We start from the raw sequence: 24,213 nt of genomic DNA on the forward strand, positions 1-24,213 counted from the left end.
ACATTGTAGCTTAAATGATCGTTGTCTTTCATGGGCTACGAGAAGAGGTAATGGAGTGTGTCAAGTTTCACTAGTGGCTCATCTTTTGTTAGAGGCCAATGTAGGAACTGATAGAACCTTGCAGGTATGAGAACGTATCCAAGGGTTACGGATTCATCCTCTTCAAGCACCATAGTGAAGCCCTTGGACTTGAAGTGGGACAAAGCCTTGTATATCCACTAGAAGGCACTCTCCTCTATTTTCTCTACTGAATAAGAAGCCCCTAGACTTGAAGGAAAGGAGGAGCTGCCAGAGCAGGACAATGTGTGGGTGTGACCAGAATGATGTCGGAGAAAGAGACAGAGATGGAGATGGATTGGACTTGGACAATTTGTCAGAAAGGGTATTTTAGAAATTTTTAGAAAATATATTAGTCACATGTAACGGAGTGCAATGGAAAGTTAATGAGAGAAGAGGTTTTAGACAATTGTAAAAAATTTAGGGGTATTTTAAGATAATAGTTAAACAATAAGGATAAAGTTAGTCAAAGTTATTGGTTTGGTTTTGGTTAACCAATATAAAAAACCAGCAGTTAACCGAGTAGACTATTATATATTATTTATATATATTATACGGGAAAATCTATGATGTGGAAAAGATATGGTATGAGAAGAGTTTTGACCAATCAAAATCCACCCGTGAATTTTGATAAATAACATCTGATTGGCTACAATGTTTATAATTCCAATTGACTGAAGTTTTTCAGATCTCATATCTTTTTCATATCATAGTCTAACCCATATTATACATATATATTATTATTTATAATATATAATATATTATTTATAATATAATATTTTTATATGTATTTCTAATTTATAATATATTTTATAAAGTAAAAAAAACCGAAAAAACCGACAACCCAAACTGACGATCGGTTACGATTAACAGGTTTTTGGAAAACCGGTACTACGCCCACGGTGAGCACCCCTACTTTCCGGACTCGTGTAACGGCACTAGCGCCCATCGTTTCCTCGATTTTCGGTGGAACAGACGCTCTCTTTGGGAATTGACACGATCCATCTTGTTCTCACACTTCCCACGCTTCTCTCATTTGCAAGCGTAAGCATGCAAAACTTTATCCCCAAATAAGCGCGAAGCTCAGGCATTTCCAAGGCTTGCTGTAATTGAAATTGGAGCACGAAGAATCCAGCAAGAGAATCATTTGCTCTGCAACACTTTCCCTTTAACAGGTTCAAAATCTATTCCTCTCCCTCATGTTTTCTTCTTGATTTCAATTTTTTTCTATGCACATACAATTTCCCCAGTGCTCAACATCTCTTCCATTCTACAACTGAATATCTCAAGTTGAACCGATCTCGCTCAGAATTTGAGTTCATCTGATGCTTGGCTTGGTATGAGATTTTGACATTTACAGTTTTATTCTCTTATGTCTTATGGTCTTTTGGTAATGGGAATGATAAAGTCTATGGTTTTTTAAAATCACAAGTTTTAGCCTGAAAATTCTTTAATTTGATGCTGAATTTAGACTTTATTTACAGATCTAACTGAGTGCTGACTATAATCATTACGGAATACACATTTAAGTCTTGTATATCTTGCTGTGGCTAAAGAGAGATCAATCCAATATGGAGGCTACCTTAACACTAGGAGCCTTCTTTTCTGTTGTAGTTTGATATTGGCCTTTGAGATTCTGGTAGGTGCAGCTGTATATTCTTGCATACCATTCCTAATAAAACCTACAAGAATCAAGAATGTATGATTTCAGAATAAAATGAACCTTGTTACTTTACTGCTCAAATGGACTTTGTGGCATCACAAGTTATAAAAATAACTAATAACTCCAAAAGCTTGTTCTATATGATAGGCGAGGACCACTTTGCTTGTATGGGATGTGAAAAGAAAAATAATTAGAAGAGGAAGTTGTACTATTATTCATTTAGTAAGAAGTATTTATGTTTATCTAAGTGTTTACTAGATTTTTTGTTAATTGACCGACCATTATCTATTTAGAAAGAAATCATTTCTATTCTTTTCTTCATTCTACTTTCTGTTTTTCAACTTATAGCATTCTGCCTTAATGTGCCCTTTCTTTTGACAATAGTTGCAGGTCAAGCTCTTATGTCTAGATTTTGATATAGATTTCGATTTACTATTTGAGCCCTTATCCTTAGACTTCTCTCTAGCAAACAACCCAGAGTCTTGACTATTGCCCCTATTTGCAGTCAGGTCTTTATCAATCACCTCTTTATCAAGTAATGGTGTGAGAAGGAAAGATGGCTATAGTTTTTCTAGTGGAAGAGGTCTTGCTTTGGTTCAAGTGCTTTCTGGTAGGGGCCTGCAATTCTTTCAAAGTGCATGAATGGAAGATCTTGTGAAGTTCTGGGAAAACATACATAGTGGAAACAATAAACAATAGGAAGGGTTGGTTTATTGCGTTGGCAGAATGGTTTGGGAAAGACAGGAAGCAGTTGATATGTCTTCCAATGGGAAAATAGAGAAGAGGGTGGAATATAATTTTGGACAATCTACAGGGCTTCCAGATAAGGGGAAAGAAGGAGGATGGTTCAAAATGCCAACAGACGAAACAGGTTTCAGTTCAAGAGAAACAAATGAAGCATATGAAACAACCTCTGGTTGTGGTTAAAACTTCACTCTTGGTGGAAGAGAAGGAACAAAAAATTCAACTATCCTACTGTATCAAATCTCCCAAGGACAGAACGACTGCCTCGAGAGGCCTCTGGCCTCTGGAGCAAAATATTTATTGTGGAAGTTAATAAACCAATAGGTGATTGGAAGAAGGTTGCTGAAGCCATTAAAAGGAAGTTGAATATCGAGGGTAGTCTCACGATCTTTCCATTCTGTGACCAAAAGGCCATCTTCGATACCCTGAACCCTCTGAGAGTTTTTTATGTGACTCAGATTCAAATTGAACAAGGTTATCTGTGTGTTCAAAGATGGAGCCCTGCCACCAACTCAGTTGTACTGGCAGAAAATCCTAGGGTGAAAATTGTCGGGGCTGCATTCCACCTCTGGTTTGTTTCAAACTTCAAGAAGATTGCTTAGCTGTGCGGTGGTGTGCTCAGAGAACTTAACTGCTCAAACCTTCGAGCAACTTCGTTCAAGCTGGTGGAGGTTAAGCCAAAAAACGTCCATTGAATGGTTGAATTTATGGTGGATGGAACAGTTTATGAAACTTGGATCCTTACAGACCTGGAGTCCAAGCTTTGGAAGGAAGTAAAGGAAGAAGATGATAAGGTGGCATTGGGTGGATTGTGTGGAAGACCCTGGTTGGCTGAGGCAAGTGAGCAGTCGAATACAGGAAGCTCAACCGTCTGGGTCTGAATTAGGAAAAGGAGGGCTGTGGATTACTAATTTCTCTATGCAAGCTGGACCATCAAGTTTGATCGTAGGGTCAGGTTTAAATCGTATGCAGAGATAGTGTCAGACCAATTTGACATCCACAGAAAGGAAATTCTTGAAGCGGGAAAAGGAAAAGGGTTGGTTGAACCTGAAGATCCTTTGATTGAACCGGGAGAAGACAAAAATAAGGCTGTAGTTTGGGTAAAAATACTGAATACTGTCGAACTGGGGTCGGCCAAAGCAGGTGATCACTTAAGTGATCATGTGATCCCTCTTATTTCTATAACAGGGGTATATCTTTGATGTAGGCGCTCATTACTAACTCCAGGCAGGTTCAAGTATAAATATGTGGCATCACAATGAGGTAAGACATCTTGGCATTTATTGCTCTCAGCTCTTTAGCTTCCTGGTGACCTTGTCTGAGCTATCCTACTCAGGCCTCGTCCTACCCTCTTTGTTACGCCCTTGCTAACTTGACCGTCAGAGTCTCTGCCCTTGGGATAACACCCGGGGCCTCTGACGTGCTACTTCCTCTACAGGTCGGACTTACAGGCCCTCATCTCTATCAGCCCTCAGACTCATCAGCCAGCCCTCATCTCGGAAGTATATTTACATTGTTGCCCTTGACCCATTCCAGGTAGCAACAATCTTCATCCCCTATAACGTCTTCTTCGAAGCAACAAGGACTGAAGGAACCCCCCTCAGATGATGGTAGGAAAAAAAAGCTCAATCTTGGAGCTTCTTATTTCATGCGGATACCGGTGCAGTCAGAAAACTCTACTACACCTAATAAACCAAATCTGAGGTACTTCAGGGAACCTAGATAAGATTTGGATGAGGACAGCGACTGGGAGGACGCACAAGGCTTTGAAAATGAAGAAAATGAAGAAGTTGCAGAGTTAAACCAACCTTCAAGTGTTGAAAGCATAGACTCCCTAAATGCTTGCAATTTCTTTGATGAAGATTGCTTGGGAACCGAGATTTTGTTTGAGGATCAGTTTGCGGAAAGAACAGTCAAGTTAGTAACGGAAGCTGAGAGAGAAAAGCTCACCCCTCTCTGTTGGTAGGTCATCCTTTATTATTGTTTAACAAGGGTTGACATTTCATTTGCTGTTAGTGTGGTTATCCAGTTTATGCATAAGCCAAAACTCCTTATATGCAAGTTGTGGACAGAATTCTATGCTCCTTAAAGGGATGCTTTGGAAAGGGGGTATTATACTCTAACCCAATTTTCAAAGTATTGATAGAATCGATATGCATGAACATGCATATCGGGTATTTTGAGTGGGGCATATTGTATCGATACTTTGAACCTTAGTTTTTACTTTCATATTTTCAGAAGGGGACAGTAATAATGTTATTTAACATTCAAAAATATGAGTTTTTGGAAAAGCATTAAAAATATTGTATTGATACTTTGAACCTTTCTCTAACCATGGACATCTTAATGTGGTGTGATATAGAGATGCTGAATGTGTTGGTTCCATTGATGATAGAACATAGAAGATCTACTTGAACAAAAAAACTGTTTATTTTATTTTACTTTTACTTTCATATTTTCACAATGGGATGGTAATAATGTTATTTGACATTTAAAGATACAAGTTTTTGGAAAAGCATTAAAAGGGCTTATTGGTGATCTGTTGGAATGATAAGATACACACAATGTGGCATATTGTATCAATACATTGAACCTTCTCTAACCATCAGCGTCTTAATGAGGCATATAGAGATGCTGAATAGGTTGGTTCCATTGATGATAGAAGATCTACTTCAGCTTATTGGGCCTTTGTTGGAGGTACTTCAGTGTCATGGAAAAGTAAGAAATAATAGGTTGTCGGTTGATCCAGTGTAAAGACTGAATATCAAGCAATGGCACATTATGTATTTGAGTTGTTGTTGTTGGAAGACTTGTTGATTGAGCTTGGAGTAAAGCTTGATACACTCTTGAAGTTATATTTTGAAAATCGGTCTGCTATAATTATAGCTAACAATTCGGTTCAACATGATCTTACTAAGCATATAGAAGTGAATAGACACTTATAGAGAATGAGTCACTATTGGAGAGATTTGTTTGTCCTTTGTGAAGTTTGAAGAACAATTAGCTGATTGCCTCACCAAAGGTGCACCTCGACCAAATTTAGAAGATAATTGGCGAAATTGGGCATGATAGACATCTATGCTCAGTTCGAGGGGGAATGTTGAGATATTGATGGGTGGCTAATGGGGGGTATTTCAGTCATTGTAATTAGTTTTAAATCTCTAATATAAATACTAATTATTGGGGTGTTAGATCCAAGTTAGATTCTCTCCCCTTTTTTCTAAATTTTCTCTATTATTCTCTTCTTCATTATTCTTCATTCTGTTTGATCACTATCTTATTAATACTGTAACATCACAACTATTTTTACTGATGTGGTGTGAACAAAAATAAAGAAAATGCAAGGACCCATATTGCTGAAATTCCCCCTTATTGGTTTCATTGTTGGTATGCTAAATGTCATTTTCTGGGTATTTGACAGGGAAGAGTCGAGGACATTTATAAAAGAAAGCATGGGCTAATTAGGATGGTGGGTTAGTTATGATCTCTCAATTGCATGTACAGATGTCTGAATGATATATTAGCTTATTTTGCTAAATAAATGTCACTGTAGATGGTCGAGTTAAGCGTAGCTAATTCTTACAAGTTACAATAACCCAGTGTAGAGGAAAACGTGAAACAACTTTTTGTAGCCAGGTATTTTCATTGGCAATGCCTTCCATTTAGTTTAGGAACATGTTAGCATGATTCTTGTGATAGGATCGCATGCTTGGCTGCCTAGTGACTTGTGTTAACACCTTTGGTATATGGAGAAATTCTTTAGAACACTAGAGTGATTATTTGTTATATTGGAATGACTTATTGACATATGTTACAACTTATAGATGAGATTGCTATACATTTTCATAGAATACATTACACATATTTGCATAACTCATTACTTCTTTCACCATGCTTATTCAAATAATTGGACTTTTCTGCCAATCACCATTTTGGCAAGGCATTTAGATTTTAATAAAAAAGGACCTTCCTACGATATTGCGCAATAGCCCATATGGGAAAGATATTTCTGTACTGTGCATATTGTAATGTACAATTCCTCATGAAGACTCCTGTAATTTCCTGTGTAGATAATCAAATGCCAAATACTGTCAAAGATAAAAAAATTGGTGGAAATGAAGATATATAAAATTCATTTAGCACAATCATTAATAAGTTGGTAGAGATTAATGATTTTTAAGGATATTTGAAGAATCATAGTTTTGTTTGTTTTGCTTGTCCTCTTTCTTTTTATTCTTTTAGATAGAGAGAAGGAATAGAATAAATAAATAATGCTCCAAGTGGTGCTTTTTTACTTGAATTCCTTTTGGATTTTTTTTTTGTTTTTGTTTTTGTAGATGAAATATTGAGAGCCAAATTTGAGAAGGAGCAACAAGAAACATTGGGATTACTTAGCTTTACTAATCCCCTTCTAACCTTTTTATGAATCTTTGTTATTGTGTGGTTATTTGTAGAAACCTTCATGGGAGTCATTAAACATGATAAGATAGGTTACATGTCAAACATACCTGTTGGGGGAAATCACCATTTTCCATTTGTGTATTAATCAAAACTCTCATTCCACGATGTAAAGGTGTTGGGTCAATCTCAGCCTGGACCCAGAGAAACAATCAGGAATCATGGTATTATTAGTTTGGAACTTGTCTTGACATCCAAAGACGGTCATGAGGACAACACAACACACACACAGACAAGAGATTAATTTCGGGCAATCAATACTAAATAAATGCAAGACATGATGATGATGACAATAATTGTCATAGCAATGAGATCTATGATGCCTGGATGAAGATATTTACAAGGACATTTAATATGCAAAATGGGGATTCAATTTTCCATTTTCAATGATCAGGGACACAGATACGACTATACGAGTATAGCTGTTCTATTTAATAAGTTTTTTGTCTGTCTTTTTGTATCTAGCTGTTGAGACTAAAGTCATTCTCAATACTTATATATCTTGCTAATTCAATTTAACTTGCCAATATAGGTGGAGTTATCCCATTTAATATGTTTATGTCTTGCTTTTGTAAGTATTTTTTAGAGCAGCAGGCCTGAAATTACAACAGCTTCTTCCACAGAAGCCAAGGAAGAAGAGGTAAAGAGAAGCTCTTACAATTCAAAATCATCTCTCCTTACTCCATTTCTTGCCAATGAGTCAGCCAGCATGTTCGCACTTCTAGGGACCCAGTTGAATTAGGTATTCAAAGAGGCACCTAGTTAGTGTGTCATTTTTACCATATGTATTGGGTTTGGACATATACAGGTATTACGGTAACATAGAATGGGAGTAATGAAGTAACAGTAATAAAATATTTGATGCTAGAAGATATAGAATGTTTATGAGTAATTATATGTTGGAAACTAAATAAGACAGACTAACGGACCTGCCCAGCATCAATAAGTGATAACATGGCCCATGCAGTTTGTACCAGATTAGAACGATTGCCCTCTATATTTGTATATACCTGTTTCAAGAAACATTGATATATTCCATAAGAAATAAATAGGAAAAGAAATCAAAAGCTAAGGTTGTTTACTTGAACATTTGATTGCAGAATACTCTCCTTTTTGTGAAGATAATATGTTTGCATAGGAGCTACAGAAAAGTTTATTTTGGTAGTTATTTTCTCTCCAGCAGTTCTGTCTTTGCTTTACCAGTGGCTATAAAGCAAAAATCAGATGGGTGACTGGTTTTTAGGTTATGAGACCTAACCAGAATATCTGAGCTAGTATTAAAAGTTACCTTGTTCGTGGCTGAAAGATAACTTTCTCCCCAACCACCAGAGGGCAATTGTTTGGATAGCAAAAATGCACAGGCTTTCTGAATATGAGGGCTATTGTAGTAGTTCTTACCACAAGCCACCAAGGCCTCTACTGCAAACCATGTGCCATAGGTGAAGCAGATTCCCCAACATCCATACCTATAAATATAGTACTTCCATGTAAATCTTGATGTCTTATTTTTTTGATAGATAAATAAAACATAATGTTGACTAAAAGAGTCAATTACAACATAGTTCACCAAAAATCCAGAGGATTATCTATCTGCACAACCTCTGAATCAAAAGATTTTGCTTTATGGGCCAAAACATGAGCGGCCCTATTAAGATCCCTATTTAGAAAGGAAAAATCAACTTGGTTCATACTTTTATAGACGGATGAAATAACATCTCTGAACTAAAGACATGACCAACTCATAGAAGAATTAGGATTAATAAGAGCATTTATGACTTGTAAGGAGTCTGACTGAATAGTAATACTGGTAAAGTTCTGACTTCTAGCAAACAAAATAGCAACCGGAACATCTCCTCGCAACTCCACCTCAAAGACTCCCTGATGCCCACTTTTAAGATTATATAAATTAGGGAAAAGTATGCTGTCGATTACTTGATAGGTTTCATCCTCATGAGAAAGGGAGGGATATATGATTGTCAGCCATTCATAGTGATGCAGGTATAGGTATAGCTTAAAGCATGTATTGTTCAGGAGATATGGCCCCATCATTTGAAAATGTGTTTTGGCTTTATGTGTGTTTGTTTGATTTTAGAAAAGGTAAATGAAAGCATGCATGTTTTGATGAGAAGACCTGAACTGATAAGGTCCTAAACTCCTAATTTGTTGGGGTCAATTTGTATAAATGATGAAGCATTATGTTGAAGCTCAAATCCTTCTCATGTCTTTTCACTTTGTACAGCTTTTGGATGTTCAAAAATTGACAAGAAACTAACGAATATCATTTCAGTGATAACATTATATGAGGTCAGCAGTAACTGATGGGAGATAAGGAAGAAACAAGTTATAGAAAATGCACATTGGAACTGAATTTAGAACCAAATAAAATTTGTTTTACTATATGGTGGTTTTATAAAACCTAGTAATAGCAATTGGTGGGAGTAAGCAAAAAGTGGAACCAAATTGATTGTTGTAGATTTCTACCACTATGTTTTAATTTCTGTAGAATACAACCACATTAGAAAATGGCAAATTAAAAGAGAAAAATTTAACTTCTTTTTTTTTTATCAGCTAACTTAAATTCTTAGTTCTAGCATATCTAATAAGTGAAATATACCATGAACCATCGGACTTCTGTGTCTTCTCAATGTAATCTATTGCTCTTGAGATGCAATGCTCTATTTCTTTCTTCCGATATTCAGGATGTAATTTTTTAAATAGTGCCAAAGCCTGAATCACTGATGAAGTGCATTCCACATACCTGGTATAGAAAAGTTGTTGGTTTTAGGGAGAGTATTCAGTGTATTATATGGTCTCAGGGAGCATATAATATAGACAAGGCTTGTGGCGGAAACTAGATATGATTCGGAAATCTTACTCTGTCTCAATAAGAGTATCTTCAAAAAATTCTGTAGGATTGAACAACTGGAAGGAAGAGATCGAAATTCCATAAATAAATGAGTAAACAAATTGATCATCTACTTTTGTATATTGTAGCTGATAATGATGTTTTGACTTACATCTGTACTTTTGTATATGTTACACAATATGAAATACTAATATGTATGCATATATTTTGAAGTTATGTCTACTTATTGGTCATTGTACTTAATGCATTAATAATCTGTTAGCAGATACCTGTCTGTTGGATTCATGCTGTAGAATGGTCCATGCCACTTAAATGCTGGGGACTGTTTTGATCTGCTCTATACTTTAATTGATTCTTTTGCTACTTTTTTCTTAGCCATTGTTTTGTTGAAGAAGAAAAGAATAAACTCAAAGAAATGCAAGAAAGGGTTTTGGCAATACAGTCCCAGTTAGTTCTTAATCATAGACAACTTGATCCATATAGATGCTGCTTGGTTCCTAATCGGGTCAAGTAGGAGAATTCCCTAAACAACCCTACCTATTTCTGCCACATGGAGGAATTAATGTAGCCCAAAATTTTAATTTTTTTTTTGATCTAAAAGTTGCCCATAAAAAAGGATTTATTTTGACAACTTTGGCAAACAGTTTTGGCCCATAAAAAAGGCATATTAGCAAGGATGCAATTCTAATTTGTTGATTGGTCGGGTTATCAATTGACAGAATCATCTAGCTAGGGTTTGCAGAGTTTGGATCTCCTGCACTTCAAGTCGATGTGTGACAGGTGTCCCATTACATGTTAGTCTTGATATGCTGCACTTGTCATGCACTACCATTCAGTCTGTTATTGGTGTCCCATTACATATGTTTTCTCATATGTTTGGTTATTTTGCACACTTGTAATTGAACACCTTTTATAGATTGAATGGAAGTGTTCAATAAGCATAGCAAAAAAAAAAGTACAGATCTTGACTCGAGTAAATATCCATATGCACGAGTATACATGTAATGGGGCACAATTCACAGATTGAATGGAAGTGCAGGAGATATGGACTCGGGTTTATAGCGGTATAGCCATACCATTAATGAAACCTTTGTTGTCTACAAAAAAAGGATGGCTTTGAAAACCCATTTTGATTCACTATCTTATAAATATCAGTCTTTTAGAACCTTTGGATACGATAGTTTATATGATAAATGTTTGCAAATTGTGTTCACTAGTGACACTGACAAAGAAGTTACCTCTAACCATCGAAATGCCCGTTGTGGCTCCCATGCTGGGAAACCTCCATTACTACTCTGCATACATACATAAAAGGAACTTATCAGTGGTAGAATAGTATTTTAAATAACTAGAAGAATAAAATGTCAAAGTAAGGAATGATATTTGGGTTGTATTTAATTTCATTGATTTGTTTCTTTTGGTTATATAGATTTTTATTAGAGTAATTCAAATTTATGTTGCAGTTTTGTGTCATAGTTTATGAGTTAACGAGGAATCAGTTTTCTGAAACTTTGGAATGGTCACTGTGTCTCATTGCTAGGTCATTATAAGCTTTTAGGAGAGAGAACTGGGTTTTTGATTTGTTTAATTGATCCTCAACAAGTAAATTGATAGGTTTAACAAATGGAGGTCTTCTGGATTTCAACCTTACATCATGTTGAAAATTGATTTCAGGAAAATGCAAAGCTAGAGTCTAGAGATACAATTATATCAATTATTAGAAAAATTGTAAAATGGCAGTGAAAGTACTGTTGGTTCTGGTTATGGTCCTAGTGAAGATACAACAAGTGATGACAGGATTAAAGAAAGTCTCCTACACATGAGAGAGTGAATTATTTCTAAAACACCTCTACAGGGTGATTGATTCCTTGTTAGTCTAATGATGTTTTGTTCCAGTTTAGAGTAAACTGCAGGCAGCCACCCTGTACTTGGGGTGTATGACAACACTTAGCCCTTCTTACCAAGGCAGCCTTCATATCTGACAAGTAAATCTTATTATCCTTGGAACTTTGCAAATGAAGAGAAAGAATTTTGAGAAGCACAAATTATTTCTTGTAACATCTTGAAAAAAGTAACAACATGAGTTTATATTTCATGCTTTATGAATATAATTCAGTATTTATTATCATAATTGATTGTCTGGTAACAAATAAATCTACATCCATGTGGTTGTAGGAATATATTGTTTTAGTACTTACTTGTAGAGAAAGAATTACGTCTACAGCATCATACATTCGTTCTATTTCCAGTTGCTCCCCAACAATTTCTGATGAAATTTGAGAGAACAAAAGACAAACCTACAAAAGGAAAAATATGTATTAAATTATGAAAATGTAGTTAAAATATTTAGTGCAACTACACATTGTTGAAATTTCCTTTCACATGTATGGACTCTTTGACCCCTCGTTCAAGGAGTGGCATTGTCTACTAGATACTTCATAACCATTTTAAAGTACAACTTTGGGCATTACCTTCAGTCCTTCTGATGTACAATCTGATACCTGCCATCCATGATCTGCAGTTGAGAATGTCCATCCACCCTTAGAAATATGACGGTACATTTTACTGAAATCACCAGAAGGGTTTTCTTTGACCTTCAGAAAATTGTATATAGGAAAGTTAGTAGATGAACTTACAGGTAATTGTAACTAGAAGTTATGATATAAAGTATGGCACCTGTGAACTTTTTACGAAGTCATGTGCCTTTCGCAGGGTAGGGCTGAATTCTTCAATAAGGTTACTTGACAAAATTGCTTGAATAGCAAAACCAGCATCCCACATTTGACATCCAAAACTCTGAATGAAATTATGGTTGACATTAATCAGGAATACTTTCTAAGAAATGTTTGTTGAACTAAAATATGATATTTGTGCCTACTTGTTTGTATTGATCAAATTATCACAAGTTATTTTCCAATTGTTTAAATTAAGTTTTTCTTTTAGAAGATTGGTCTAAAGCTTCACCATTGGGAAGTGAATGCTTTTGAGTAATTGCTGGAAACTGGGTAGAGAAGCTTTATACAGATTGTAGATCTCTGTGTTTTTGAAGGTTGCAGATTCCTCTTTAATTTGTTGAGTCACGGGAGTTGAATGCAATGTACATGGATTTAGGTTAGATTACTTTTGGGGTTTGGAATGGATTAATGTATTTTACTTGTAAACCCTCCACTATTTTATTTCAATATCCAATTCGACTATGAAATAAATACAACACAAATAAAAGACCCTTAGAAGTAATAGAAGCGTCACATGATCTTATTAACCTGCATTTTGATGCCATCTTCAGCAACCCATAGGTAATCTGGGATTCTAGCGAGATGGAGCTTGTATGCCTCTGAATTTGGATCCTCCACCCAGCAGGCAAGTAAACATATAACCTGTAATGCAACCAATCATGAGGATGAAGTTTTACAAAAAATGAATGGTGCAACTTGGTGTTTGATGTTCATTTTGTTTGTCAAAGAGAAGTCTAGATTCATGGGAAGGGGTACAAATACAAATACGTGGAGTGCAAGACTTTACATTTTGTGTTATTTTGTATGTATTTGTATTATACATATTTGGATTTGTAATCCTTCCAATTGTACAAATACAAATAATCAAATATGTATGGTGCAAAACAAGGTTTAGAAATACAAAATACATGTTTATGCACTGTACATATTTGTATTTGTACTCTTTCCAAACTGAGCTTGAGTGTTCCACCAACTTTGAAGAGCTGGCCTAGCAAGTGTGAGAAGGGAGTATCAAGTCTAAGAGTGGCCTATTTACTCAAAAAAATAAAAAAAGTCAAAGATTGGTCACTTCATAAAAGAAAATGCTTGAGGTTAGGACTGTGTCCAGTCCATCCCTCCCAAGATTGGATCAGTTTGATCTGCTGTTTACCTATTAGCAGGTTCCATTACTGGATCTCTAGGAGCACGCCATTGAGTGTGCCAGTAATGACTACCATATTTACATGCTTGAAGGTGCATTAATGGATCAAGATCATAGGTAATTTAGAAGATCTTGAATGTACTTACTACTTTGATCCAGCAATGAATCGTGTTAGGGCAAACCTGCACCCACACCGTTCAAACAGCCTTTTGCAACCTTGCATTAGGAATATCACTCCATAAAATAAAGCACATAAGTATTGAGATATTCTCAATGCAAGGCAGTAAAGGCTGCTCCACCAGTAAAGGCAGTCAGGACCAATATTGGGTAGGGTAATGGCCAGTTTTTAACCAATTTGGAACTATTACTCAAATTAGTTACCACAGAATTTACCTTTTCTACACATCCAATGGTATAGTATCTGCTGTTTTTGTCTTCATAGTGGACATGCTCCATTGCTACTTTTAGAGCCTTCTCTCTTAGCATGGAAAAGGGCCAACGTGTCAGAATAGGCTCGCCAACTTTGTAAAGGAATGCCCACAACATATCCTGCACTAGGGGATGTGGGTAGTAGAGATCCTCCTGAATGACAATCAATTGGAAACATCCATCATAAAATGAATAAAACGAAAATAAGATTTGATGTAGGCATTGATAAGCAGCTTGCAGAAGGAAGGCATATTAATTAAATGGATTTAACCACAACTCTGGATCTCCTACCCACAAGAACCCTAACCACAAATCCTGTATTTACAATGTTAAATCATTCATGGTGAGATATTCTCAATGTACAGCTGCAGTGTCTTGTGGGTAAGTGTGGGTAGAGTTCTTATGGGTAGGAGATCCGGATTGATGTAACCAACCTTTGCGACTGTATTACGAGCTTTATTCCAGTCAATCTCGTGATAAGGTTTGGTGTAGAGCTCTTGTCTCAGCGACAGTACCAAACTTGTTATTGGACCAACGAACTTCTTGCCATACAAGTATGACATGGGCATGTAAACCAAACGGCAGTAGCACAACATTTTGCCTGCATTACACATAAAGGTCCAAGTAATGAATTCAACCATATGTTTGTCTAATGGTTCCATTTCTGGTCTCTCTGTAACCATGAATTTTTAGAGGGTGTGTGTGTGTAACCTCCACAGTGTTTTTAACGACTGCAATTCCGAGTCTTTCAACATTTTGATTGTATGATTGTGAAATGGAATCAGAACTACAGGATGCATGGGTTGAAACCTGGATGAATGGGAAAGCATTTAGGGAGAAGCCAAAATTCTGGGGGCGTTGGGTTGAAACCTGCCCACTCGTACACTCCGAGTACCTACACCAAAATTGAGTTCACTGGATTGTTAATATTGGTTAGTCCTAATAGGACTTGTATGGTTACAAAATGTTTTCAGACTTGGAACCAGACAACTGTTTTTGTCACTGGGTAATGAGTCAAATGGTTCAACCATACGGTTGGACTAATTGACTAAAAAAAATGCAAAAAAAGGGATAAAAAATAAATAAATAAAGATATCATATTGAATATGGACTAACAAATACTTCCGGATCATCTTTCATAGTATATATCAAAATAGGCTTAAAACAATGAATATTATAAGTTTAATTTAAACAAGTATTAAATCATATTGACCAAGTCAACAATTTTAACAATTGAAGCAGCTTAAAAACGAGTTCGGAACATCTCCATAATTGTAAATTTTTATTCATAGTGAGATGTTCCAGATGCCCAATTTAAACGTGCTGTGAGGTCAGGCCCTCTCTGTGAGGAGCAGACTGAACTCCTTCAAAACTGTTTTGGCTACTGGTTCCCAATGTCGGACCGTTCTACAACACTGAGTTACACTAATTAAGTATGTTTTATTGTTTATATAATTAGCCACCATTCATCTCCTGATTTGAATCTACAGAGATTCCTGAATTATGTAGAACTGAAGATCAAGGGAGAAGCAATTCAAGGGATGTACTAGTTATATTCCATATTGTTAGTAACTCAAATTACCAAAATCGATATATCCCAAATCTGTTACATAATAATAATAATAATAATAATAATAATAATAATAATAATAATAATAATAATAATAATTCAATGGGTGTGTTTATTTCGATATAACAGATAAAGGAGATCAATCAACCCCCACAACGTCCCACAGAACATCCCTGCAGTGTATTGAGAACATCTCCCAATGATAATATAAAAAATAATGATGTCATCATTGGGAGATGATTCCGGCAGGGATGTACTGTAGGACATTGTGGGAGGCTGATTTAAACTCCAGATTAAAATGCATTGTCAGTGGTGATACCGTGACCCAGAACTTTCCCCAAGATGGTATTCCTACTGCTCCGCCATGATCAAGTATCCATTTTCGGACTCTGGCCATTCCCATGTCTTCACCATCATCTGGCCCTTCTCCAAGTAACCTCAAGGCAATGTAGCTGACTACTGAGCTAAACATGGTGCTATGACCCTCTACATGTAGTCCCCAACCACCATCTTTGTTCTGCAATGTATATTATTCATGGTTAGCACAACAATTGAACACTTCATTGTTGAATTTCGTTTCTTCCTATATATAAAAACACAATGTAGACAACTCAGTATATTGGAAGAACCTGCCTTACCTGAGTATTGTATAAATATCGACGAATCTCTTTCTGATGTTCTGGTGATAAAACAGTGTTAAGAGCCCCTGTAATATATAAAGCGATGACCTGCACGTTGAAACATTGAGAACCATTGATTAACCCATGTCACAAAAGGTTATTGGAAACAAATTTCTGATTCAAATAATTGGCTTCTACTTTCTACAAAGTTTGTGCCTGTTTGGCAAAGCTGAGCTGAACATTGAGCTAAGTTGGTTCAACTAGGACTGATCACAGTTCGATTAACCGAATCATGGGGCATTTTTTGTAATCGAATTGGTAGTACCGGTTTTTGGAAAACCGGTAACCAAAACCAAACCAAAACCAATCGGTTAACTGATTGATAAATTCGGTTAACCATTAATTTTTCGGTTTTTTAATTTTTATAGTATATTATAAAAGTATATATAAAATACATAGAAATATATGTATACCGGTCTGTTTGGTTAACCGACGGTTTTCTATATTGGTTAACTGAAACTGAACTGATACCTTCAGTTTTCCAAACACACCGAACTGAAACCGAACCAACCAATTTGGTTAACCGATTTTTTAGTTCGATTTCAGTCGATTCGATTTTTCAGTTTTTTTTTGCTCACCCCTAAGTTCTGCTGCTTTGAGGCACTCTGGGATAAGCAATCTAAAGAAGGAAGTAGATAACCAAATAAAAAACAAAAAAAAAATAGACTGATTAACAGCCAATTTGGGCTGTCAAGATTTTTTTAACAAACATAGCTTAAAGGCTGTCTGTATACCGTATAGGGCCTACCTTGGAAAGCCCTCCCAAATAGGCATTTTTTATCCGACAATCGATACTAGACCATATATGTGTATTCCCTGTCTCCAAATTGGTTAATATTGTTTCTTTTGAAGAATGTTTAGTGACTTAATATTTACTTGTAGTTTTTGCTTTTGGCTTTTCATTGTAAGGGTTAGGGTTGATTTTGTAAGGGAGATCCATTTGTATCTTGGGCTTAGGGCGACGTGGGCTACGTCTATCCCTGTAATCTTTTTTTTTTTTTTTTTCCTTTGATACTGGTTAATAAAAGTTTAAGATAAGAACCCTTCCACTTGGAGTAAAATTTGGGGATTTGAAAAAAACGAAAAGAAAAAAATTGTTACTAGACCATGAACATAAACCTGGCTAAAGTATGCCCATTTCAGTACTTGAGCTAAGCTCTAGTCCAGCTGAGACTAGACTCTCATAGACCAAGCAAAGTCCAGGATGGACCTTGGGTTTTAGGGTTGGACAAGCCTGATACCAGCCTGTTGTCTTCTGGAGCCACCCAAACCCGTTGATTCATCTACTTCCATGTGAATTGCTAGCTCGGCCCAAGTCCGAATGTCTAAGTAGATAAAATGTTCTGCCAATAATTCTATATTATCATAAACAAACTATGTTGATATGCTGAAAAATGTGAGAATCAAAAGATTTCACTTATTGATTAATATACTCACCAAGGGAGGAAGGAAAAAGATGGGTCCTGCAATTTCTCCTGGCCAGTGCCCATCATGCGCCTGAATGCTGGAATAGAAGCTAATAGCCCTCCTTAATGTGGTTGTGACAGCCTCCTCCGTTATTTCCTCATTGTCTTTCACTTTAACTGGGGGTAGGTTCAGTTTATTTGGATTCTCTTTCGTAAGCTGCAATTTGGAATATCAGATAGATCAGTAAGATACCATTGACGGCTGTGAAGTGAGATGGGATCTACTGAAAGCAAAAATCCCTGAGAGTACGGCTTCTGGTGTAAATGGATCAAATTCGAATTGGATCGGGTAATATCTGAATTCGAATCCGATTTAAAAATTCGATATCTGAATTTGATTTGACGGATATTGAAAATTAATATTTGAATTCAAATCTGATTAAATATTCAAATATTCGGCTCGATTTGAATTCGACTAATTAATTATTTTTGGTAATTAATAAATATATAAAATAAATATTTTATTTATATAAAGTATATAAATATATAAATTATTTATATAATTTAATTATTATAACTATATAAATTATATAAAACATTTAAAAATTTTATGTATTATATATAAGAATTAAATAATCAGTTGAATTTGGATATTTATTGAATCGAATCAGGTCATATCCGAATTTGATTCGATTATGTCAAATTTGGAATTCAAAATTGGATTTTCAAATACCGTTGATACCCCTATGTGCGACTGGATTAATGCATTTGGATGCTTTTTGCTTTCAACAGATCTAGGCCGAGATCACATTGGCACCCCATAGAACATGCCCCACAAGCGCCCCACAATACATCTCAACCGTGTATTGAAAACATCTCTCAATGATAAGTACGAGAAATGTCCCTAATACATGTTGAAATGTACTGTGGGGCGCTGATGTGACTCATCCGTGCCCTGATGAGTCAGCATTTGGTAGGTATTTGTAAGAGATCTATGCTAATGTTCTTTCTTTTCTTTTCTTTTTATTCTTTTTGGGCTAAATCTGGTGCAAGTAGAACTGAATAGTAGTTAAAGTGCCTGATATATGTACAAAATTGACATCAATGCTGTTTATGTACTCTGGTTGATGGATATGCAATGGAAATTTAAGAACGAATGAAGAAAGACGTGATATTCTAACCACGGTTGCATACAAGTGTGGAACGCCAGACTCAGATCAGACCATTAAGAGAGGCGATATTCTTAGCTTGGTTGCTACCCGCGGTTGTGATGGTGAAGTTGTTGACTGGTTTGTGGTCCTAAGTCCCTTTTAGTTGACGATTTTAGAGTCTTTGGTAGTAGTTGATACCGGATTCAGTCCTCACAAAACTGTTTTTATACCATCCTCACAGGCTATGTTTTTATTCATAAGAAGATATTCTCAATACACGGCTGTAAATACGGTATGAGAATGGTTCTATAAAGACTTAATCCGATTTCGTAGTAGTTAATGTCTTGTTTAGGGGTGGTTTTCTTTCTTTGCTTTCTTTCCTTTCTTTGTTGTCCTTTTGGAATATTGTTGGTTGTTCTTGTTAGTTTGCTTAGTGAATATGCTCTACCAAAAAATAAAAAGATCAGCCCATTAAAAATTAACCAAAAGACATAAATGCCCATACCAAGGGCCTGTTTGGTGTATCTTTTCGGGAAGATCTGATAGATTTGATAGTCAAAAGACGCATTGAACTTTTGCATGGAGATCTAACTAGCCGAAAGCATGTTTGGTAGATACATGATTTTCCGTGCATCTTTCTGTGTCTTTTCGTGCGAGAATAAAATGCGAAAAGACACGAAAAGCTTCATTTAGAACTTTCCGGAATCAGCCCAAAATAGGCTTTTCACATCTTTTCAGCACTCTAGCTTTCGACAATTAGATCTTCCACGAATCAAACAGAAACATACCAAAAATCGATTTACCCAACTTATAAACAGCCAAAAGACCACCAGAAAAATGTGCCAAACAGGTCCCAAATTGAGCAACCTTAGCTCAGATCTGATAAAGCTAAGATTTTAAGTGAGGATCCAGTAACTAACATCTACCTAATGTAGCTACATGACTAGAGTGACGTTCAATTTCATAAACCATATCAGCCATATGGGGTTTGGTTTTCCTAACTAACATTAACTATTCAAAAGTTGTATATATATATATATATATATATATATATATATATATATATATATATATAAATTGGATTTATTATGCACACATGGCAAAAGTGTTTTAGCTAGGCTTAATTTTTCTACGGGTAAAGGGTGGGGATGAAAGATCAAAAATCAAAATTTGTTTGAACAATCCATAGTTGAGAGTAATTATTAGAACTTTTAGCCTTTTAGAGATTGGAGTTCAATTTGAGTGATTTCAATTTGAGTGATTTCTGAAATTTGGTTTGAGGGGATAAAGTTTAATAGAGGGGCATTATGGTAATATTACAAAAGTTATTTATTTTCTAATATGACAAATGAATGTTTGACAAAAGTATCTCTAGAGGTATCGAAGGCCAAAGAAAATATAAGAGAGTTAGAAAAGTAAAGGGGCGGCTTAGATAATTAATCGTTAATTTTGCAAAATCAAAGTTGAGATTGCATCTACTACCCACACCTTCTGATAGATTCGTAATTGATAGTCCGGATCTCCTGTCCATGAAAATTCTGTTCAGGTTTATCGGAGCCATACATGGAGAACATTTCATCATCTGCATAGTATTATGCAGGGGGAGATGTTCCCAATTCATGGGGGGTAGTATATTGTGGGTAGGCGTGGGTAGGTGATCCAAACTCTGATTATATAGCCCAATCTCCACATATTAAGGTTGCATTTGGCATTTCTTTTTATCTTCTTTTATTCTTAAAAACTCAGTTCTCACAAAAGGTATTTTAACTGCAAAAAGAAAATAAATCCTTAAAATAGAAAAATGCCAAATGCAGCCTTAAGATAGATCCTTGCAGATTTATGGTTCTATTAATTTTCTAAATATAATATTGAAGTCCTCTTGATTGCTCTAATAGATCTTTGCAGATTTCTACCTTGACTCAATATTCAGATGAATATGGTAATGGTTTCGTTCTTAGATATAAATATGAAGTTTCATTTGGTTTTTCTTGATTTATTGGAGAAAGGAATGGATAAATTTTATACTTTAAGATTAAAAGAGACATTTATGTCAGTGAAACGAAACAAAAATTTAAAGAAACTTGTTTTTCTATATCAATAAAATGTTTGTTGTTATTTTAGCCGATTTTCTCTAGTGAAAATGGAGGTATTTTGAGGTCAATTAGGGTTTAAGAGAAAAGGGAAAGGAAAGGAAAATGAGGAAATTTTGGGTGGGTATTTTGATAATTTATGTATTCCATGTTTGACTTAAAAGCCAAGGATGTATTTGTCACCAACCCTTAGTGCAAGGGGGTTTTTGTAATTTACCCAAATAAAAAAGGTGTTTCACATGATGTTTTGAATTCATTTCACCCATAGAGATGATGAACCTACCATCTCAATAGTCGATAGTTATGATAACTAATTGGATACTAGAATCATTAATACCAACGTGCCATATTTGTATAGGATGGTGATCTAGGTTTTATAGAGAAATTTATAGTTCAATTCATCTCATGAACTTTTATTAGTTTTTTTTTTTTTTTTTTGAGTTTTATTTACCAACACCTCCACCTATAATTCATTACCCCCTTGAATTTTGATTTATTCTCCCACCTGTCATTGTTCTAATTGTGTAAATTGTACTAAAATTGATGGGGTGGGCTTATCTTTTATTTCCTCCATCCAAATCACCAGTACATTCTTAATTGGTTTGGATGTTTGCCATTTCTTGGAGGCCTTCAAAATGTACGTGCAACAATTTGTTGGGTTCGATTTCTTCCCAAGTTCAGTTTAGGAGTACAGACACAAAATATGTAGAGTGCAAAACCTTCTACTCTGTATTATTTTGTACGTATTTGCACTGTATATATTTATATTTATATTCTTTACAAACTGATTCTTAAACTCAGTTTTGGAAGAGTATAAATACAAATATGTACAGTACAAATCATGGTTTTAAAAAATGACCCAGAAATGAAACTATTCTGGCAACCAATTTCAGGGTCCATGGTTCGACTATCCAATTTGAACGAACGGCTTGTTCTAACAACAAAAATTAAAAAAATAATTAAAAATAAAAAATAACCAAAAAAAGTTGAACGGATCAACGAGTCGATGGTTCGACTGCCTGAGTCAATGGGCCATTGACCAATTCAACAATTTTTGAATAAGGACCGGGTTTGGGGTAAAATGGAACTGGTGCTTAGGTGGTTCTCAGGCCGAACAGTCTAAATACAAATCTATTATGTATAAAATAATATAAAATATAAGGCTTTATACTATATATTTGTATTTGTACTCCTTCCAAATGAAGCCGTAGTTGTTAATTTTCTCCATATCAGGCGGCCTGAAAACAAATTAATTAGCACATATTGGCTTAGAGGCTAAACGTTTGGATTCAAATATTACATGGAGGCAGGGGTTTGGGATGTCTTAAGGGATCTAATAAATGCTTTATAAATAAACTAGTTCTTTACTAACTGATTGTGGCTCAATTGATAAAATCCCTTTGTTGGAATAGAGAGTTGGGATCAAATCCAGTTGCCACCAGAGTAACAAGGACAAGGGATTGAAAGGGATGACAAATGGGTTCGGATCTACCATTACCCACACTTACCCACAAGATACTGCAGCCGCATAATCAGGCTCTACTGATTATCCACGGATCCTTGAGCTAAGGTCTGGCCATGAACAATTTTGTTACTGACCCAACTGGAGTCAAATTGGATTGGCAATTTATTAAATTTTGAATGAACCGGGTCCTATGTGATTGCCGATCTGCTACCCGGTTACCTGTAGAAACCCGCAAGACACTACAGCCCTACATAAAAGCAGGGAAGCCAGAAAAAAAACCTTTGAAAAAAGGAAATTTTTAATTAAATACCGTTAATATGATTATTAGAAAAAAGATTTGAAGTAATAAAAAAAAAGAAAAAAACGTAATTGATTAAAATTTGTTTCGTCTTTTTAATTTCTAATTTCATAATTCTCGCTGCAAATTTTAGTTAATTGTTAGGGAAATTTTCTTCAATGTTGAGAAGGTGAAGAGTGGAGAGTGAGATTGAAGAGAGTTCATCAGGCTTGAATGATTAGTGTTCTTACCTGCATCCGCATTAGAAGATCGGAGTTCTGTTTCTGTCGAAACCTGTTCTTTCTGAATTCTTCTCGGACCCTTTCCACTTCAGCTCGCTCTTCTGGCGTTCCAGCTTCTGGGTCGAATTCCCAGTGCTGTCTACCGACGTGATTATTCACGGTCTTGAGCCATGGACCACCTTCAGCGATCTTAAGCTTCCACATTCTCTGCACCAATCAATCGCTCGATAGCTCCGGCAGTTCCTACAAATTAAGCAAGTTGCCAGGTGTTAGTTTCTTCTAGTCTACTAGCTAACAGTTCTGCGCTTGGAATTAAAACAGACAACCCAACCAGACTATAAATTTAACGATCAAGAATAATACTGGGTTGATTGGCCGGTTTTGTCAGTTGGGTGACCGTCTGTGTTTTTGTCAAGGAATCAATATTTCTATTGAACAATGAATGGGGAGGAAAAGAAGAATTGATGGGTGGAGTTAAGGATCGAGTAGAAGCATCACTGAAGCTTATCTTATCACAGGAATTTGTGAGTCACCTGGATAAACGCCTCGTTATATGAAATCGAGCTTATAATATGAAGAAGAAAGAAGAAGAAAGAGGAATAAACCAAAGCTAGAATTGAACACTCGGAGGGGAGGAGGGGAGAGTGCAAATTAATAGTTCAGTGCATGCTGTTTCTGGTCTCGTCCCACTTAAATAGAAAAGAGAGGAGAAGACGACAGCTTAGGTTCAGGTTTGAGCTTCCACCGGCCGGCTGATGCTGTGGAGGAGTTCGAGACTCTTGGGTCAGTGGTTATCTGGTTGATGAAATAATTGAATTTACTATACAAATGTAATTATTAATTGTAATTCAATTCGAATTCCAACTCGTTGAATGTGGGGGCAATCTAGTTTTGAGATCAAATCAACCCCTGATGACATCAGTTCATTTCTGATATTATCATACACAGTGGTTGATTTGAACTCATTTGACGGATTGCATGTTTGTAGCTTGTAAGTTTACATTATTGGTTAGATTACGATACCACAGTAAGAATGTAGAGGTGGTTTCGAGTTATTAATGTATTGTATTAAATATCAAAAAATAGTAGAGAAATTAATTACTAAAGGCACCAACTCTTATAAGTACAAGTAGGCACACCAACTCTTTGATGGATGGTTTTTGTTATGGGTCATCTCTCATTGATGCTGATTAATGACTTAAAGGGTGAAGGTCAATGGTGCAGCGTACGGGACCATGT

The 24,213-nt window shown here is 35.8% G+C and overlaps 1 protein-coding gene and 1 long non-coding RNA gene across 3 annotated transcripts; one reads left to right on the plus strand and one right to left on the minus strand.

Annotated features, from left to right (window-relative positions):
- Window positions 1-932: 932 nt before the first annotated feature.
- On the plus strand, window positions 933-12,003 carry LOC104593855 (uncharacterized). Its single transcript, XR_734639.2, has 3 exons — window positions 933-1,232; window positions 2,226-6,100; window positions 11,463-12,003. It is a non-coding gene; the product is annotated as an uncharacterized LOC104593855 (long non-coding RNA).
- On the minus strand, window positions 6,223-23,766 carry LOC104593853 (lupeol synthase-like). 2 transcript variants are annotated; one of them, XM_010253884.3, is made up of 19 exons: window positions 23,338-23,766; window positions 22,984-23,217; window positions 17,781-17,966; window positions 16,302-16,391; window positions 15,983-16,180; window positions 14,904-14,988; window positions 14,528-14,694; window positions 14,058-14,246; window positions 13,052-13,165; window positions 12,465-12,584; window positions 12,260-12,382; window positions 11,987-12,085; window positions 11,027-11,083; window positions 9,798-9,844; window positions 9,537-9,680; window positions 8,211-8,388; window positions 7,852-7,932; window positions 6,973-7,056; window positions 6,223-6,526 (listed from the first exon to the last, which is right to left on the minus strand). In XM_010253884.3, exons 2-19 carry the CDS (start codon window positions 23,176-23,178, stop codon window positions 6,416-6,418), a joined length of 2,268 nt encoding a protein of 755 aa, XP_010252186.1. In that variant the 5' UTR covers window positions 23,179-23,217; window positions 23,338-23,766; the 3' UTR covers window positions 6,223-6,415. The 2 variants fall into 2 exon arrangements, with proteins under 2 accessions (XP_010252186.1, XP_010252187.1); XM_010253885.3 differs by having other exon boundaries at window positions 23,508-23,738.
- Between the last annotated feature and the right edge of the window lie 447 nt (window positions 23,767-24,213).

This window comes from Nelumbo nucifera, chromosome 5 (genome assembly GCF_055504915.1).
Source record: "Nelumbo nucifera cultivar China Antique chromosome 5, China Antique-T2T, whole genome shotgun sequence".
Classification (NCBI taxonomy): domain Eukaryota; kingdom Viridiplantae; phylum Streptophyta; class Magnoliopsida; order Proteales; family Nelumbonaceae; genus Nelumbo; species Nelumbo nucifera.